At 32.2% G+C, this 20320-nt stretch overlaps 1 protein-coding gene across 1 annotated transcript in view; it reads right to left on the bottom strand.

Annotated features, from left to right (window-relative positions):
• Nucleotides 1–18412, bottom strand: part of LOC123661191 (neuroglobin-like) — a 55762-nt gene extending 37350 nt beyond the window's left edge. The window contains exon 1 of the mRNA XM_045596177.1: nucleotides 18225–18412. Within this exon, the coding sequence (XP_045452133.1) occupies nucleotides 18225–18412 (188 nt within the window). The remainder of the gene's footprint in view (nucleotides 1–18224) is intronic.
• Between the last annotated feature and the right edge of the window lie 1908 nt (nucleotides 18413–20320).

The raw sequence follows: 20320 nt of genomic DNA, 5'->3' as shown, positions 1-20320 counted from the left end.
GTGCATCATACAATATCTTAAAAATAAATCAGTAGCTAAAGCGAAATTAATAGCTTATTCTTTGCAGGATAACATAAATAATAAATATGTGTGGATGTAGTGACACTGTATTTTATGCAAGATATTACAAATTTTATATTAAAATAAAGTTTATTCTTTTTAAAAGATTAACTGCAAAGTTTCTTGCCAGTTCTTCTCTGCAAATTCTATATTCCGAATTTTTTTATAATAATTAAAATTTGAATTTGAAAAATAACGATTCGAAGGTACTTTTGAAGCTTGTTTGAATAAAGAAATTGATTAAAAGAAAAACTGTCTTAATTTTTCTTTATTTGCATAGCTAGGATTATTTGCCGGATACGAATTTTTTTTTGAGTCAACTAATCTCCTAGCGGGAACTACGATATCTTTAATAATTTATTGAAACGTAGTAACTAAATATTCACATATCTTACATATGATAATGTATTAAACTTAAATAATGAAACAACTTTCAAACGGGATTTTTCCTGCGACAATGGTTGCTGTAAAGTATCCGAAACGTTGGGCATCTAAAAGACTTAAATAACCGCGATAAAATCCGAAAAAGTTGTTTCATTATATAGAGTGAAATTCGCGTAAATATTAGAAAACAATATATTAGATAATGAAGTTAAAACAGGTATTAGAGACGGTATTTACACGTTGATAATGCCTGATATCATCTGGAGCTGGCTTATCGCCCCGAAAACAATATAATCTATATGGAATAATCTCATGGAGATTCGTTCATAAAGCTCGTTATAAACGTCTGACAGTATGGTGATCTGTATACATTTACAAATTTTTTATCGTATACATTTTAAACCTTCTGCTGCTTAGTTACGGCGGTAAAGAATATAGCCACACCCTCTCTTCCCGTGGGTGTCGAAATAGATAACACAACTAAGGGATAACAAAGTTCAACTACCTTAAAAAGCCGATCGATGGCGGGATAATCATCCAACCGCTTTGAAATACACAAGAAGACGGGCAGCAGCGCCTTCGGTGCGACAATGCCAGCCCTGCGGTCACCAACCCTCCTGCCCAGCGTGGTGACTATGGGCAACATACATGAGTTCTTGTGGCGCCCTATGTCCAGCAATGGACAGCGATAGGCTGAAGTGATGATGATGATAATGATGACTTTAAACCAGAACTCTGTGCAATAAGTTATACATTTTTTTCGCTTTAAAACAAGTATTTATATCAAAAGAAAAAATCTTACGATTAGTAGAAAAACGAATTATCAAAATTTTCCATACTAAAGAATGTCCTTACAAAAAACACCAATGAAAATAAAATCTATATATTCTATGAAACAGAATTTTCTGATGAGTTACTAAGAAAATAATAAACGAAATTTATATTTGATAAGATTTAGAAGAATCGAACGACCAGAATACGTTTAGATACAGCCTTATCCGTACATTCCATTAGTCCTTAATTACGTATTTCCTTCCCCCGAGGTAATCTCGGTGGATTATTGAGATCGGAGAATGCCTGACGAGGGTATTGAATATAGGTTGAACTTCGAATATTCTTAAAACTAAATTTCTCGAATGTACTATCTTGAGAATTTTGCGGCATTTAGGAAATATTTTCATACATCATTTTAGCTGAGCATTTTGATTCTCGAGGGAATAATTCTGTTTTGCGTTATTTTGTGGTTCTTGTCTAAGTAATTTTATGTATGCTTACTTTGAAGAAGCAAGTTGTTTTACGACAAAATCATCTATACAAATAAATTTGGAGTATCTGTTTGTAATATTAAATTAACTACTTTTTATTAAATGCATATGGATATATACACGGTACATATACCAAAATAACATTTTTTATAATTTTTGTCTGTCTGTCTGTCTATATGTGCGTTTATTTAGGCTATTTTCTGAAACGATTGTACCGATTTTGATGGGAGTTTAACTGGCAGATAGCTGATGGAGTAGTTTAGGCTAATTCAATTTTAGAGATTTATTTATTTTATGACTGCGAAGTAAACAATCATTTTTTTGTTAAATTCCACGCGCACAAAGTCGCGGGCACTGCTAGTTTTGAATATAAAAGGTCATCTTCATTTCGATATCAAAACGTTCTAAGGTATTTTTAACTGAGTTCAAAAAAGTAGGAGATTACTTAATTCGACCGTATATATATTTTTTTAATGTATGTTTGGGGATAACTTCGTCGTTTATAATCCGATTTTGATAATTCTTTTTTTCTTAAAAAGGTAGTACAATGATAAGGAAACCAGGATATAATGATGGAATCCCAGAGAAATCGAGGGAAACCCTCGAAAATCGTAGTGACGACTAGTGCGTTTGTTAATTTTTTTCGTCTACATACGGTGTATTACTTGTCGATGTAATTGAAGTCGGTTTTTTCCGTTTGCGAGCAAACACAATTATTTATAATTAAGTTTATAGTAGGTACAGGCTACAGTAATATCTTTTTTCTACAGCATTTCTCGATAAATGGACTATCGAAAATTAAAATTATTTTTCAATTCATACCAATACATTGTGATATTACGCTTACACAACAAAACAAATTAACTTTTCAGATTTATAATATTCTAATATTACATATATATGATATGTTTACAGGATGCTATAAGGTTCTTGATTTAATCATATTCTTATGAAAGCGTAAAAAAGCAAAAAAAAAAACATTAAAACTCAAAATATTTATTTTTCATTTCATTGTACTCTTGCAGCTCAGCCACAAATTATTTTTAAAATATTTCCCATATAATATGAGTAATCAAAATTGTCGCTCCTCCGTTCTATACGATATATTTTTAATTAATATTTGTGGAACGTATCCTTTACAGAGTGAAATTAATTAAATTCATACATCTGTTATTAGGGTTGTACCTTGGAAACCGTAACGGATTTAAATTCAAAGGAGCCCGGAAATGAACCTAATTTGTTTTAATATTGTGATGTAAATAGTTTGTTTATACATTTTTTAAATAACTTAAAAAAAAGAGGAGAAATCGAATGTATTTTTTGTGTTATCTCCATTAAATTTAAATTTTAACTGTTTTTATTAAGTTAAGTATCGAATTAAGTGACGAATATTTGGGCTTCTAATCTTAACTATTTTTTTTTATGTAACTATATAACTATGTCGGCAAACAAGCGTACGGTTCAACCGATAGTAAGCGATTATTATAGCTTATAAGCGTCTACAACACCATTTGCCGACCATACCTTCGACCTTCCCTAGGAACTATTGTCATTTTACTAACCACAGGAACACATCACGATTTGAAAGCAGTATTATTAGCCGTGATTTTCTGTAAGGTCGAGATACTATCACAGTCGCGCTATTACATCATTTGAGCAGAAAATTTCCTGCTATGCACTATTTCCTATTATATACAAAAAGACAGAGAACGAAAGAGACAAATTTATATTTACAGACGCCATTAGAAATTCAAGTCACTCATCATCATCATCATTGGTCTTAGTCCGTCTATTGCAGACGATTTAGACAGTGTCAGACAGACACTGTATCGCCTAGGACACTCTTCAGGAAAACGCAGAGCTGCCTAAGCTCTGCGCCACCCTCTCTACCTCACTGGCTAGGCCCACAGGAACGACGAGTCGATACGTGTGGAGCCAGTTCGGCTGCAGGAGTCTTTCGCATTTTAGAGTTATGCTACGAATGCTTGACGGAGGCCCCATTCCAGGTTTGTAATGAAGTTTTCCTTCTCCAGAACCCTGATAATTTTGAGCCAGGTTTATCCTTCGGACGCCTTTTACGACCCCCACGGGAAGAAAGGAGGTGGTGCTATTCTACTCGGCCGACACCACACGGCACTCAAGTCATTATGATGTGAAAAACCTTCTTAGAGTTAGTTGCTTGTGATTGTTTTCTACAGACGTTAATAAACATTTGGGCCTTAATTGATTTGTCGTTAAAGCTGAAAGAATAGTTAGAGTTAAAGCACATCGTAAAATAGTCGTAAATTGTAACAATTTATTAGTATGCTCACCTTAATGTCCGGTAATGTAACATGACGTCACATTTGATTAGGGTTGCCAGATTGAATTTAAACAATATTTTTAGTGTTTTAGTAAGTTTAGTAATTCTTAAAGAAAAACCGACCCTTATAATGTACATTCCAATGCAAGCCTTGGAATAAACATTACAAAGGAAAAGGAAACGTGGCCGTCATAAGCACACTAGGAGACGTTCAGTGACAGCGAAACTGAAGGCGATGGGGCTGACGTATCGAAGCGAATTGCCCAGAACCAGACGCAATGGGAGAGCACTGTATAGGTTGTCTGTTCCACTTAAGTTCCGTAGGATATAAAGTCAAGTAAGTCAATCTTAAGGAAAGTTTTTTTTTTATTTTTTATTATTAGGTTCACAAATTGAATGACACAATATAAGAATGTTTATGTGAGGAGCAATTTGAAAATCGTACAATGTTCATTCTTATTATAGTGAACACAGCATGCAATTTTGACATATTCAACCTAAACTAGTCTCAGAATATCACAAACTTATCAACCAATTCTTGAATAATATTCGTAACCGTGGCCACTGAAAATATCAAAGTTTGGACATAAACCATTATAGAATAACAGAATTCTATGGAGAACGATAATAAGTAAGTTTTCTTGAATTTATGTGCTGTTACGTTTATTTTTTGTCATAAATATAAATCTAATTTAAGCAAAGTGTATCGTATAACAATGTCAATAGTACTGTTTGTGCTAACCTAGGACTATGTATTTTGTTAATTTATACTTTTTACTAAAACATTTAGACATTGTGTATTTAAAATTTGTCCAATGAGATTAAGTTCATCTTAAATCACCTTGCTAGAATCTTTCTTGTTATCTTCATTTTCTTGATCATTTTATTTGTTAAGTACAGTTTTGACTTCGTTAACAATCAAACTTCAGTTAACTTTAAATTAACAAATATGTAGAGCATGAGATGAATCTTGGGACGTATTTGTAGCGAGATTAAATGTGGTTGAATCTACGTGGGAGTTGATTTCAAAACTTAGTATACTTGGCTTGATTGTTCTTGAGACTTTACTATTGTTATTATACGGTTGCAGGAAAATGAAGATTAATCTTAGGGAGATATGTTCAAATATGTAGATAATATATTAAACTTTATTCTAGCAGACTGATTTCGCATAACTGGGATTTTTTTTTCTATTGGGATAGATCTTATTTGGGATAAATTATCTCTTAACGTCACAATGAAAGAGGTTAATTGTATGAATATCTAGAAAAAGCCTGAGTCAGACAACTTCATTGCTTTATTGATAAAAACAATTGGAAATTTTTTATTATGATTTTTAAATCTCTTATAAACATACAAGCGTATGAACACACAAGTTAATCGACAGTCATGTTTTCCGAAACCCAGACGCAATTTTATTTGATTCTACAAAAAAATAAAATATTAAGTATATTTGGTAGAATTTCAAAATGTTTTTAGGTTAGGTTAGGTTAGTTTTTATTTACACACGAGACAACGAAACAATCCGGAATATATCATTCCATTTCCATTGAAAAGTGGCTACAGTAATAATTTTGTATTTTGGTCGGAATGTTCGGATTTCATTCTTATTTCTTAAGAATTTCACTTGAAATAGAATGTATGGAATTGAATCGAATATTCCAGAATACTCTCTTTCTGAATTCGTTGTTAGCTTTTACTCAACAAAGGAATTCATTTGTCGTTTTAGACAGTTTTTTTTTTGATTGCCAATAAAACAAAATAAATAAAGATTTTATTTTGTAAATATATTCAAATGAGTTTTGTTAAGGAAATATTATTTTTATTCTAATTAAGGTTCTATTTATAAGCATTTAGTATTGATTCATTTTAAAGAGTTAAAAGCCTTTAAAAACTTTTATCTCGAGTAAGTAAAAAGTTTAAGAAAACCGTATGGTTTAGAAGTCTAATAAATAGATGAACGCCGGATGCATGCACGAAACAGGATGACTCAATGCCCGTTATGCTGTGTGTCCCGTTACGTTACGGTACGTTTGCGCGGCATCTATCTCTCTTCCACTCGATAGGCCTATGTATCCGAGGAGATGTTTCTTATGACGTTGTCACGTTAAACTATCGTCTCTAAACCGACTTTACAGACAACCAATTTTTTTTGACGTGTAAATCCACCAAACTCAAGTAAAAATTTTCGAACAGAAACTTCGTTTCAAACTTTCTGAACTGACTATACCCAGGAAAGTAATGAAGAACGAAGCACGAAAATATAATAAATTCTAAAAAGTAGACAAAACAAACAATTACTCGTAAAGACCTAATACTTGTAAACTTTTTGTAAAACGCCAATTTTTTCAAAATAAGTACAAAGTAGTCATCAGACCTCATCAAACATAAATGAGACTGCAAAACAGCATCGACTTTCAATTAAACCAGACCGAGTGAAAAGTTATGTGGTATAATACAACGTAGGTATTGTAAGTAGCAAATATGTGTCCATATATTGTAGTTAGCAAATAAGTGTAAATATAATAAAAATAATAATTATAAAAAAAGAAACAATATGTAGAATAGTCGTGGTCAGTGGACTCGCGTCGATACTTAGAGATTCTATGGCTAGTACTTAAGTTTTCTAAGTTGTAGTAAGTACCGATGTATGTTTAAAGAAAAAAAAAAATATATATGGAATAACAAAAGCACGGGCACTATAAGCCTGTGGATATATCACTTATATAAAAAAAGCAACGTAGGTTGACGAAAAAATAGTCAAGTAAATACGCATCTTTACAAATAAATAAAATTGGGGTGTCTGTTTGTAATATTAAAATAAGCGCTTTTTACTAAATGCATATGGATGTTTACTTGTGACTTATGCACCGTACGTATACCAAAATAACATTTTTTACCATTTTTGTCCGTCTGTCTGTCTGTCTGTTTGTTCCGGCTAATCTCTGAAACGGCTGGACCAATTTTGATGGAACTTTCACTGGCAGGTAGCGGATGTAGTAAGGAGTAACGTAGGGTACTTTTATTTTAGAAATTTATTTGATAACTCTGCGAATTTAAAAAACATTTTTTTTTTGTTAAATTTCACGCATACGAGTTCGCGGGACAACAGCTACTTATTGAGTTGAAAACTACTCGTTAAATTCTAATTAAATTTAAATTGGACCACATTACTTGCACCACCTTTTGTTTAAAAAAATGTTTTTTTTGGAAGAAAATTGCTTCAATCTGTGTTGAGACCATGCGCTGATAAACTTTCAGCTTTCAGGATCTTGGGCTAGTACAAAATCTTTTTAATTATGAAAAACCTCTTTTAATTTTATAATATCTCTTTACTAACTAATAAACTAAATAATAAACATTCAACTGAGGTAGGGCACAGCAGGAATTTCCTGCTCAAAATATGGAGCAGCCCGACTGGGGTAGTACCTCGACCTTACAGAAGATCATAGCAAAATAATACTGTTTTCAAGCAGTATTGTGTTCCTGTTGGTGAGTAAGGTGACCAGAGCTCCTGGGGGATTGGGAATTGGGTCGGCAACGCGCTTGCGATGCTTTTGGTGTTGCAGGCGTCTATAAGCTACGGTAATCGCTTACCATCAGGTGAGCCGTATGCTTGTTTGCCGACCTAGTGACATAAAAAAAAAAAAAAAATTATCATACTATAACTACAACAGCAATAATAAAACAATACAATACATAAGGAGTTTTAATATAACAATATAGATAAAGATAGACAAAAATACTACTTTTGCATAATAATAAAAAATATGAAAACAGTAACGGAAAGATATTGTTTTCAAAAGCTTTATTGAAGAAGGTATTGAAAGCTTTATTGCGAACTGTTTTACAGTAGGGTAACCACATAAAATGTATTTCATTTTTCTATTAACTTAGATTCTAGGAGTATAACTTATATAATTCAATCCTAATTGATTTCTATTTAAAAAAAGACATTACAGTTTTTTATTCATTTCATAATTATTGATACAAAATTAAATTTCACAAAATAAACGCTTCACACTTACTAGAATTTACTCTTGGGTCAAATTTTTAAGTACAAAACACAAATTGTGTCTGTAACACGAAAACACAAGAACAAACGTCGAAAATTTGGTAAAGGTCTGTATGGGTTTAAAAAACATTTGCTATAAGTGGAGATCAAACCTACCCACTGCGTCAACGCGTCAATTGGAAAATATGAAATCCGTATATAATCCGTAATATGTTATGAACGCTTGGTCACCCTTCGTCCAACTCTAATAAAGGCGTCCGATGGTCACAGTAACTGGGTCGGAAAAAACAAAACTAGTTCAGATTTAACTGCCGTGTCCAAAGACTACACTTGCGAATAAACTTGCGCTTGTTAAATACCTTTAGGGGTTGTTTTTACCGAATATGTTCTGTTTTATTCTTGGAAATATTTGAACTGAATTGAAAAAAAAATATATCTCACTGTTGGGCTGTAATTGTTTCCTAGAAAATTGAAATTAAAATATCCTTTATTCGATCAGATTTTAAAGTGCTTCTTAATTACATGAAAACCATAAATAGTGATGATATGAAGTGATGAACTTACACTCACTGTTGCAGAATCGATTATCGTAGAACAGATACTTATTTTTGACTAAATATTTATTACTCGTCTGAGTATCGCCGAAATAACAAGGTCAGCAAACAAGCGTACGGCTCACTTGATGGTAAACGATTACCGTAGCTTGTAGACGTCTGCAACATCGCAAGCGCGTTGTCGACCCCACCTCCAATTTCCCCCAGGAGCTCATCTTACTCGCCAATAGGAACATACCACTGCTTGAAAATAGTATTATTTAGCTGTGATCTTCTGTAAGGTCGAGGTACTAATCCAGTCGGGTTGCTCCATATTTTTAGCAGGAAATTTCGCGGTGCCCCACCTCAGTTGAACGTCCTAGACCTATAGGTCTACTTACAAACCTAGAAGCGCACATAAGGCTACTGGTACCGGTTGTTATCATAGACAGTTGATAGCAAATCGTCACTTATGGTAGTAAAATTATCCATCAACATATAGATCAGAAGAATGAAATTTAAGGTTGAATTCTCCCCCCATATAGAGGGGAGCTAATCAAATAATAAAGTTAAGTTTAATTTGTCGCTGAATAACAATTTGCCGCATCCTTGGAACGTAGACATTCGATCATCAAGACAATTCCCGATAGCAATTACTTCTCTATACCTCCAGCTAATTCGTATACCTATAGAACAATCGTCGTCTCTGTTAACCACATCTGATAATAGCTATTAAGCTGGCAGTGTATATGCCGTTTCAATATATTGATCCTGAACAGATGAATGATTCGGTTTATATAATTCGTTCGTTCAAGCGTTCATTCTATTTTGACTGTGAGTATTAATGAATGAATATTGTTCCATTGTAGATGTGAAATTTATTAAATATATTTGTGAAGATTTTTTTTTTAATTATAAAAATATAAATTGGGACGACATTGTTTATTGGTTACTTTTCGATATTCTTTATTTAAGTTTAATGTCTGTGACTGATAGTGGTCTATTGCTGGACATAAAATGAAAAGCAAATGCAATAGCAGAATTGAATACAAGCTATGCAGTTATCACACATTATCTTTACCAGTATATAATGTAAATAACATAATTCTGGAACTTGTATTTCCTAAGCAATTAAAAGTTTCAACTCTATACTTTAAGTAATATACACAGAAGGAAAAACTAGTGTTCTTTAGACCACACGACTGAAGTAAAGCTTCTTTAGCTCCGTCTAACTTATATCTCCCTCTCAACTTCCATTCGCCTTGCCCGAGCACACTTTTCGTAACGCTCTGGTTATGCATTCACCAGCTTAATTCCCAAGTCAAGCGTGCGTATAAAAGTTTTCTTCAAAAACCTACATGCATACATAAGACAAACGAATTTCTTTTCAAATCATACAATTCCTCAAAATCAACATCAATCAAAAATAAAACTTCAATCATACAATTTCTCTTTTAAAAACTTTACATTTTTGATATGATATTTCTAAATTAATTTTAAGTCAACTTTACAAAAAACTGAACAATAACTTTTTTTGTGAAATTCCACGCGGACGAAGTCGCGAGCACAGCTAGTCATTCAATAAAAATAAATATTCATGTTCGAAATTGTGCCCGAAAAATTTGCACGTTATCGTAAATCTATCAAAATAACTGTAGTTTAAGAAATAAAGTAAAAGCTACGAAACTGAACTTCGAAGAGAAGTTTCCTTCGATATCACGACACAAAAATAGCAAAAATCACTTAAGCTTAACTTCCACCGACAATGTTTCGGAAATTTGAAATATCTACTTTCCAAAACTGGGGAATGGAATTGGGGATAAGGTCGGCAGCATGTTTGCGATGCTTCTGGTGTTGCAGACGCTTATAAGCTACGGGAATCGCTCAGTGAGCCGTACGCTTGTTTGCCAACCTCGTTATATTTGTATATTAAAAAAAAATAACGACTAAATTAATCTTGTAAAGCTATCCTCGATAAGCAAACTTTTAACTTCAACTTTTAATAAAGAGAGATTTGTTAGAATTTTCTAGTATTTTTCAGTTAGTAGTAAGAGTTGAATTTAAATTGCGTTAAAAATATTGTTAGTACAAATTAGTATGAATACTATTTTAAAGTATAATACATCGTTTAATAGTATAATTAAAAAGTAAATTAATCAGTCATATTAAAATATAATCTTTTAATTTTTCTCTGATTTTTCGCAAAGCATGTGACATCATTTATTATATTCGTGAATTATAAAAAGAAAGCAAAGTTAATGAAACTATAATATTCGATAATATAAAACTGGTATTGTTCGTGAGTGTGAAAATTATACAAAAAGCCTCGCTGAGATATAATTTATTCTTTTGTTTCATAACAAAATATGGCAACAATGGAAGAAACGACCAAGTTGAAATTGGAATAATAAACGTACACAATTTCTGATTTACTATCGTAAAATTCTTTTATATTTGAATAATAGAAGAATAAAAAAAAAAACAGAAACGTCAGCCGCAGAACATTCAACTGTGATCTCTTAACTAGAGGAATTCAAATCAGAAAAGTTGAGTTAGGTTTTTATAGATTTTGAGGCGAGGTGGCGAATGCTAGCGCGACCCCATCTCGCCCCACCAAGGCGGACGACTGCTCACACGTGGTGGTTTTTTATTCAGTAGGAGTCTGACATAACCCTCTGGTGCCCCCGCGCTGGAGGGTATCCATGAAGGATTTTCCTCACGTAAAAAAAAGGTTTTTATAGATTTAGATTATATTTGGTGCTATTTTCGACACATAATATCTTAATTTTACCAATTAATAAAAAAATTAAGTATATTAATAGACGTAAAACACTAGTTCAAGTTAGACGCCACGTTGGCGCAACGGTCACAGCCATGGATTGTGCCGGTTGCGCTGGCGGTTGCGGACTTGATCCCCTTATACAAACATTTGTATTGGCCATACAGGTGTTTGCCGTGGTCTGGGTGTTTGTGCAGTCCTCGTGAGTCTCCCCACCGTGCCTCGGAGAACACGTTAAGCCGTCGGTCCCGGTTGTTATCATGTACACCTGATAGCGATCGCTACTCATAGTAAGGAATATATCCGCCAACCCGCATTGGAGCAGCGTAGTGCATTAAGCTCTTATCCTTCTCCTACATGGAAAAAGAGGCTTATCCCCAGTAGTGGGATATTACAGGCTGAAGCGTGAAAACACTAGTTCAAGTGCCGCTTATGAAAGTAAAATGCTCATATGACATGAATTGTTTATCTTAAATTGTAAAATTGAGGTTTTAATTTTATTTTAGCTGTGTTACTCTTCTCTCAAAAGGTGTTACGGATTTATTCGATCAATGTCATGTCTTCTCTATTCTGCGTAACATTGGAGAATATTACGAATATCTGTGCCATTTAAGCACTAATAAAAGACATCTAATTAATGATAATTTTACAATTTGTTACCAATCAAAATAATACTAAAAGTTTAACATAATTATACAAAAATAGAACAAAATAGCCACCAAGCGTGGAGCAGCTTGGTGGATTAAGCTCTGATCCTTCTCTTAAATAGAGGAAGAGAGCAAGCAGTGGGATATTACAGGCTGAAACGTAAGCGTGGCGTAAAAAAAAATATAATTTAGAATTTATTTTTTTAAACCCCAAAGTTTTTGGCCTCAACTCCTGTAATGATTAATCTTGCTTGGTCCCATGGCTATGACATCTTCAATATTAATGAAAGCCTTAATAGAAGTCAGAACATTACTTTTTTCGAATTTTATCTTACGCAATTTGACGTTACTTTATGAACTTAGATAATAATCGTAGTTATTTTTGTAACTACAAATCATCGAAATCGGTTTAACCAGTTATAATTTTCTGAGGTAATATATATATAAAAAAAATCGGATTGAGAACCTCTTCTTGTTTTGGAAGTAGGTTAAAAATAACAAAAGTATTGCTTTTATTATTTCTAAGATGCTGGTGATTTTAAATTATATTATCTATAATAATTCGAAGATTTGAAGAAATTTCTTATCATAAACGACTTTGAAATAATTGATTTAGTACATAACAATTAAACCGTTACTTTGTTATTTTATAGTAAATTAAATATATATATATATATGATCCCTACTTTCCCTACTTAATATTATAAATCTGAATATAAGTTTATTTGCTACGCTTTCGAGCGAAAACTTCTTAACCGATCATCATGAAACTTTGTACGCATATTCTTGGAGGTATTAAAAGTAACATAGGATACTTTTTATAAAAAAAAAAAAAACAATGCGAGCGAAGCCGCGGGTAAAAGCTAGTCATATATAAACGTTCTGGCCTGTACTGCTCGACACGCACGCAATTACGTTATTTTTATTGATTCAGTACAATTGAGTAGAGGTTGTGTACTGCTAACGGTGGCGCTGTCAAGTGCGTGAAAATTGGTTATTTTATTATTGTGATTTGTGTATATAAGTATGTGTTTTTAATTTTCGTGTATATTATTTAACAGTGTGAGTTTGTAGTATATTCAGAAATTATTAATTTATCGATAAACGAATTGTTGATACTATTTTAATGTCCGTAATGTTAGTGATGTTGGTTTTATACACCTAGGTCGGCAAACAAGCGTACGGCTCACCTGGTGGTAAGCAATTACCGTAGCTTAAAGACGTGTGCAACGCCAGAAGCATTGGAAGCGCGTTGCCGACTCAACCCCCAATCCAGGAGCTCTGGCCACCTTACTCACCAACAGGGATAGAACACTGCTTGAAAACAGTATTTCTAACTGTGATCTTCTGTAAGGCCAAGTTCAGTCGGGCTGCTCCATATTTTAACAATAATTATTTACAATATTTTCAAGTGGTACAATTTCTATTTGAAAATACACATTATTTTAACCAACTTGTAATTTACTAACTTTTAAAAGTTACTAAACAATTAAGGCGTGTTGTGATTATAGGCAAAAATAAATAAAATTTAACATTGTTTAATTTAGTAAGTCAATTATATGTTTGTAAAAACAAATTATTATTTTACATAAAAAATAAATAAATGAATACATAAGTCTTGATTGTTGTTTATATAACAACGGTTAATAAATAAGTAAAGTAATTAGTAACACATTCTATTGTTTACTGAGTGTATTGTTGCCTGAAATTAATATTTCCGTTTCACTGAAAAGACTATCGGGTTCATTGCCCTTCTTCCAAGATATGAAATAAATAGAAGGTTAAACAAATGTATAGTACCTAATCCGAAAATGTATAATAGAAGAAGAAGAAATATAGGTATCATAAAAAAATTAAACTTACAAAATAATATTATGCGCAAAGGCGGTATTATCGCTAGGTAAGCGATTTCTTCCAGACAACCGTGATAATGCTAGATAATACTTTAAAACGTTCGCAAACCGAATAAAAAAAGTAGTCCTTGAGGCCGAGAGACCTTTTTTGAAGCCTAAGAATATAAAAATATTTGTATATATCAGTTTTAAATGTTCTTTATAGAGATAAACCATTTTACAGAAAAGAACCGGCAAGAAACTCGGCAGATACTTTTTAAAAAAATATAAATAATTATAATTTTAGGGTAATAATGAGAGAAAAAATATATAAATAATTATAATTTTAGTCAAGTCTTGTATGATAATGAGAGAGAATGCTTAAATATTTCCTTTTTTAAGTAATTGTTAAATTTTATAAAAAAAATATCAAGTTTTAAAAGTAAAAAAAAATATGAATAATACTTAAATTGAAACTGATAAATACATCTACAAATAGGTTCTTTCCAATCGTCTCTTATGCACATACATCGATCCGTGACAACTTATAATATTAAAATATTGTAATCATGTCCGCGTGTGTATCCTGCTACTGCGACTGTATTATTTTGTGATTGATTCATTATAAAACTTGGAGGGTAGATGTGTGAAAATGTTGATCGTATGTTTATGTTAAGTTGTTATAATTATGCTACTGACTTATTTTTGATATTGTGAGCGTACGATGTCGAATGCCGGTGTGCGGATCAACGATGATTTGTGTCACACCGTTAAATGCTATTTTTTTTTTTGCAAGATTCTTTGTATTTTAAATAAAAAAATAAAAATGTAAACTTTTAATTTTGATTTTCTTTTAAAACTCATAATAATACTTTGGTCGAGGAGAGTTATCCACCCTCTTATCCCCCTTGGATCCACGCTCGAGAACACCCTTACATTGTAATCGTGAAATTCATACTCCAAGTATTCACGGACAGACAAAGCGAAGCTTATCATTATTCTCAATTTTAGTCAACTCATTTTATTATTCAAGACCTTCGTGGTTTAGTTCAGGAAATTGATCATTTAAACGTATTGAGTTACTTTACTGAGTTCAGTGATATGTTTGAGTTTTGATTAGTGAATTTGAAAGATTCTTAGTTTTATTATAAAATAATAATCGTTAGAAAAAATATTTCACCTACCTTATAATAATGTTCAATAATATACCTAATATAGAAGACGAAGCGACTTGCTTGTTTGACGTTAGTTTTAAGTATATATTTTATTGAGTTTGCTTGCAAACGATAAAAAAACCGACTTCAATTACATCGATTATTAATACAACGTAGGTAGATGAAAAGTTAGTAAAGTAAATTCGTATTATTAGGGATAGCTCAAAAAGTACTTTTAAGATCTCAATTTATTTATTTATTTATTTAATCACGTACAAAACAGGCTACAGCCATTAAAAGATACTGAAATAATGCATATATTGCATAATGTCAAGGTTGAACCCTTAACGTGCACGACATACAGTAAAATAATACACTAAGCAGAACAGAAGTGGATGGAATGGATTATACATATATAAATTTAAACTTAAAAACTAAAATTGCTTAACCAGTTACATTTATTAAAATTTTGGTTTTAAAAGAAGCGAGAGAACAGTGATAAATGTCTATATCGATACACGGACTGACAAGCTGGCAATAAATGGGTATACATAACAAGCACTAGCTTTTGATTAAAAAAGAATAATCGAAATCGGTCCATCCAGTAAAAAGCTATAAGGTAAAAACATACAAACTCACATACATAAAACCTCATTCTTTTCGAAGTCCATTAAGAACAGTAGAACGCGAAAAATGCCAAAAAAATCATTAGAAAGTCAATAACCTACTTTTGTTATATTAATGTAATAAAACCGACCCCCTTGTGCATCACCTGATGTTAAGTAATAGCTGTCACCTATTAACACCATGGGTGCCGTCAATGAGTAACTGCCTAAATGAAGGGGAATGGGAGGGATCAAATGTCCAATTTTCGCTCATTCACATACAAAACGCAAGTGTACTATGGTGGTTTTTTGTTGAACCGTTGTAATCGTATTACCAGTGCGTTAGTGTGGTATATTGTACTTATAGCTTTTGATCTCTAAATTTTTTTAAATTTAAAACTAAACGTAGCACTTATGTTTTTATTCAATATTACGAACTAGAGTACTAGTTTCTTTATTTCAAAATTAAGTACAGTTTACCATGGGAGAAGGGATGTAATTCTCGTGTTGCTATTTGCGAATGACGTCACAGATAGTTAATCTGTTGTCAATGACCTACAATTACACACTATTACGATAGTTTTATTCACTTGTTGATCAAATAAAGCAGAATAATAATTGGATTAACGCATATTAAATACTTGTTAACATAGGCATGTTTACCGCGTCATCCGTGCCGTGTTAAGCCCGGTCAAGCCTCCTCACTGCTGTAATTTCATTAGTTCGGCACATCGGGTAACTTTAGCAACGCAACGCAATAAAATTATAGACTTTCTTGTAATTTAATATCGTTGCACACAATAGAAATCATATTATACACAAAAATAAAGTATCTAATTGATAAAATATAATTCAAATATTCATGCAATAAAACCTTAGAGAAATTAGCTTATTTATAAAAAAAAGAAATACTGTTGAAAGGAAAGACTTAATAATGTTTCGAGCTGAAGATAAGTGTTTATCATTAACTAAATTGGACTAAACGGAATATGATATGAAAATAAAAAATAAAATGTAGCAAAGACGATTAGTATAATAAATAGGATAAAACAACTAATACAGTCTGAAATTGTAATAGATTTAATATATATTAATGTATGTTTTCTTATATCAATAGACGTTATCTCTAAATAATGACGTCGTTCTACTGCTACACATATCTTTTACAAATGACCAAGGTGCAAGTACTTAAGTAGCTATAAAATTGTAGTAACTAAATTTATGCATAAAATAGCTTTAAAAAATAAAAGAAATTGCTCTTTGCTTCTCTTTAAAACCTAGTAATTTTTTTATTTATATACTAGCTTCCCGGACAGACTTCGTTCTGTCAAAAGTTAATATTAAAAACAATTGTATTAAAGCCTTCCGTGGACCTTAAGGAACATACATAAAAATAAATTTGCCAAATTGGTCGAGCCACTCTCGAGTTATGCGCTTAGCAACATTCATTTTTATTTATATTGATGGTGATAATTCTCAGTAAAGAAATTTATGATTAACATTGAAAATACGTTTATTAAAAAACAATCAAACACCGAGGGAATTTTTCACTGCTTACCGATTAAGTCATGAATAGCTTGTTAAGGTAATATCCACAAGATAAATTATTACTTAGTTTAACAGGTTGATCATCATCAGTATGAACCAAAAAAAAAATCTGGCTGATAATAAATATTCCTTTGTTTAAACTTGTTGGCCAGTATTTATAGTTTGTTTGTATGTTAAGTCAAATAGCAATTTAATAGCAATATTGTTTGTTAATACAGAACAAAGGTTGATATTGACGGAGTTATTGAAATACATTTAAGGCAAACCAGAGTCACGGGGAAGTTAATAAAGAGATGGTATGGATCTGTGATTATATTTAGAACTATTTGATGAAGATAAAATTTAGATCTGTTTTAAAACAGTTCATAGATTATACATTATATCTGATATCATAATAGTGTTAACTCACGATTGATATAGATAACAGTTTATTCGTATCCTGAAGTATTATATGAAGTTACGATAGTATTTTTAAATTTATTTTAAAAATTAAAAAAGTTTAAGAGTATTCTAAATACTCAATGCATAGTACAAAGTGTTGGTTGAAATAAGACGCATTGTGTGATTCCTTTGCATGTAACCCTAACTACCAGTCGCCTGGACCCCAATCTGCCACCGGAAAAGTATGTTTTATTGTCTCATTTCACAAATAATGTAAAAATATCGCTTCAGCCTGTAATATCCCACTACTGGGCATAGGCCTCTTTCCCCATGTAGGAGAAGGATCAGAGCATAATCCACCACGCTGCTCCAATGCGGGTTGGCGGATTGTAAAAATATATTACTATGCAATGGGTTTGTTTTGTGTAAAGTTGTTTGTTAAGAATATACAGCGATGTCTTTGTAATTCATACCTTAAGAAAATAATATGTTGCGAAATAAAATATACTTTAAATATAACAATTTTCCGGACTTTTCAACGTGTTAAGTGGTAAATCAGTCGTATCGTAGAATTCGATAAATTACGTAAATTCGTTAAAATAACTATTCTAGATGTTTCAAATACGAACACATTTCAAAACTTTGGTAGATATCTAATTTATTTTGTCATAATTTTGACAACGAAATCCTGCATCAGGCGTAACAACTTAAGGACTTACTTTATAAACATGCATATTCCAGTTTTCTCCATAGCCCTAGAGATGCCCTTCCACGAAGCCAGCATCGAGTACTTCTGCTTCGCGGTGAGGGGCAGCCTCGGGTCCGTCGCTGGAGGCGGTCCATCAGTCAGAACCTGGTTGTTCGACCTACGCTCAGACGCAGCCAGTTTACCCAGCTGACAACCCATAGCTATAACTTTACTTCACAAAATTGACATCACGGACTTACACTAACACTTCTACACTTTCACTTACACTTCTAAGCTTTCACAAGTACTTCTAGATACTACCAATAATTCACTTAAACAATTATTACATCACTGACATATTTGTGATCACTGTGCCGAGTGTAGTCACTTGATAGTTTTCAGTTTCATTTCTTTGTGTGTTTCGAAGTTTTTCAGACTGTGCGTTTTACGTTCCGAATCAGTCCGAGTTTCAATTGTAACTGTCGTGTTTTCGCGGTACACATCTTTGGTTATCTAATCTAATCTTGCATGCCGCCACCTGCGAAAGAGAACGATAATCAGTAATGAGATTTGATAGAAGAAGTATCTCTAGATATTTTTTTAACTTTTTTTATTGTGATTTATATTTAAGCTGCACTGAATATTGTAAGCTAAAGTTTAAGTTAAGTTAAAGTTTTTATATATTACATAAAATTTAAATAAAAGTCAATAATGCCTTTTAATACACATTTTACTTTTGTATTTTTTGGTCATTTCCGAAATTACACGTAGGTGCATTTTCTATAATAAAAGATTTATAAAATAAAATCCTTGTAAAATTAGTATGTATTAAATACATATGTTATACTTGACGACTTTAATACACATACGAGCTACGAAAGCAATTAGCAGACCTATTCAAAGTGGAAACGTAATGAATGACAAAATCGTTTGCAAACAAGTTGATACAAGCTTCAAATTTAGAAAGCCAATTACCACACAATTTGTCACTTATCATATTGAGCGACTATTTGGTAACGAGGTTGAAGTCATACAAAATAAAATAAATGCCTCGTACTCATACATGTATGTATGGGGTTGTCTGTTGTTCTATTGGGGTATTATGATATGGGGTTGTCTGCTAAAAATCTCGTTTGAATGACTGTCGGCGAATCAAAAATCAAAATAAAAAAAATTACAAAAAGGCTTCTTGCTGTATGGTTACGAATATAGCCTCCCCCCCTACCCGTGGACGTCGTAAAAGGCGAGTAAGGGATAACACAGTTCCTTACGAATGTAGCCTCTCCCTCCGTGGACGTCGTAAAAGGCGATTAAGGGATAACACAGTTCCACTTTTTTTTAAATTCAAATATGCTCCAAGAGCACTTTCAAATCGTCATTTTACAAATTAAAACTTTAAAAATAAATTATTATATTTGTTGAAGTAAAGCTACCACCGATTCGGAATGTAGATTCTGCAGAGAAGAATCTGCAAGAAACTCCGCAGTTACTCTTTAAAAAAAATTAACTGTGAGTGTATGAATATAATACAAATTATTTTTTCAGCCAGCCCCTTGACGATTAAATTTTTAATATAAACAGATGGGTTGGTTCTAGCTCAGGGCTTATGAGTATATATTAGGATGAAAGTCTGATCATGTCATGTAAAATTTTAAAAATTGTCAGCTTAAAATGTTTCAACTATATATCAGAATATTGTGAAAAATGGGACAAGTGTGTGATTAAGTAAGGTTCGTTATAGCACTCGTTGTGCTTTATAACCTAAAACAAATGCTAGAAGCTAACATCTATGTAAAAGCATTCCAAGGAGCAAGAAGATATTTGAATATTCGTTCTAAATATTTTGCAATTTGTACGTTCTGAACATTAATTCCTTAGTGCTTGTTATTGTGTCAATAAAGATTATATTGATTGTACAGTGGTATTATCACATAATAATCTCATAAGTGTACGAAGCAAGGACAAAATGATAAGTTGTTTTATCTAAATAAAAAGTACTTGTTAAATTTAAAAACATTTAAAAGGGTGTTTGTACATAAAAAGAAAATTTTTTCAAGTAATTCGTTGAGGTTGCTAAACTCTTTTACTATTGTCAGCTTGATTTATTTATTTATTTATTTTATAGGT

Source organism: Melitaea cinxia, chromosome 16, assembly GCF_905220565.1.
Source record: "Melitaea cinxia chromosome 16, ilMelCinx1.1, whole genome shotgun sequence".
NCBI classification, from domain to species: Eukaryota; Metazoa; Arthropoda; class Insecta; order Lepidoptera; family Nymphalidae; genus Melitaea; species Melitaea cinxia.
Note: the sequence above shows the minus strand (reverse complement) of the source record. Positions and strands in the feature narration are given on the sequence as shown.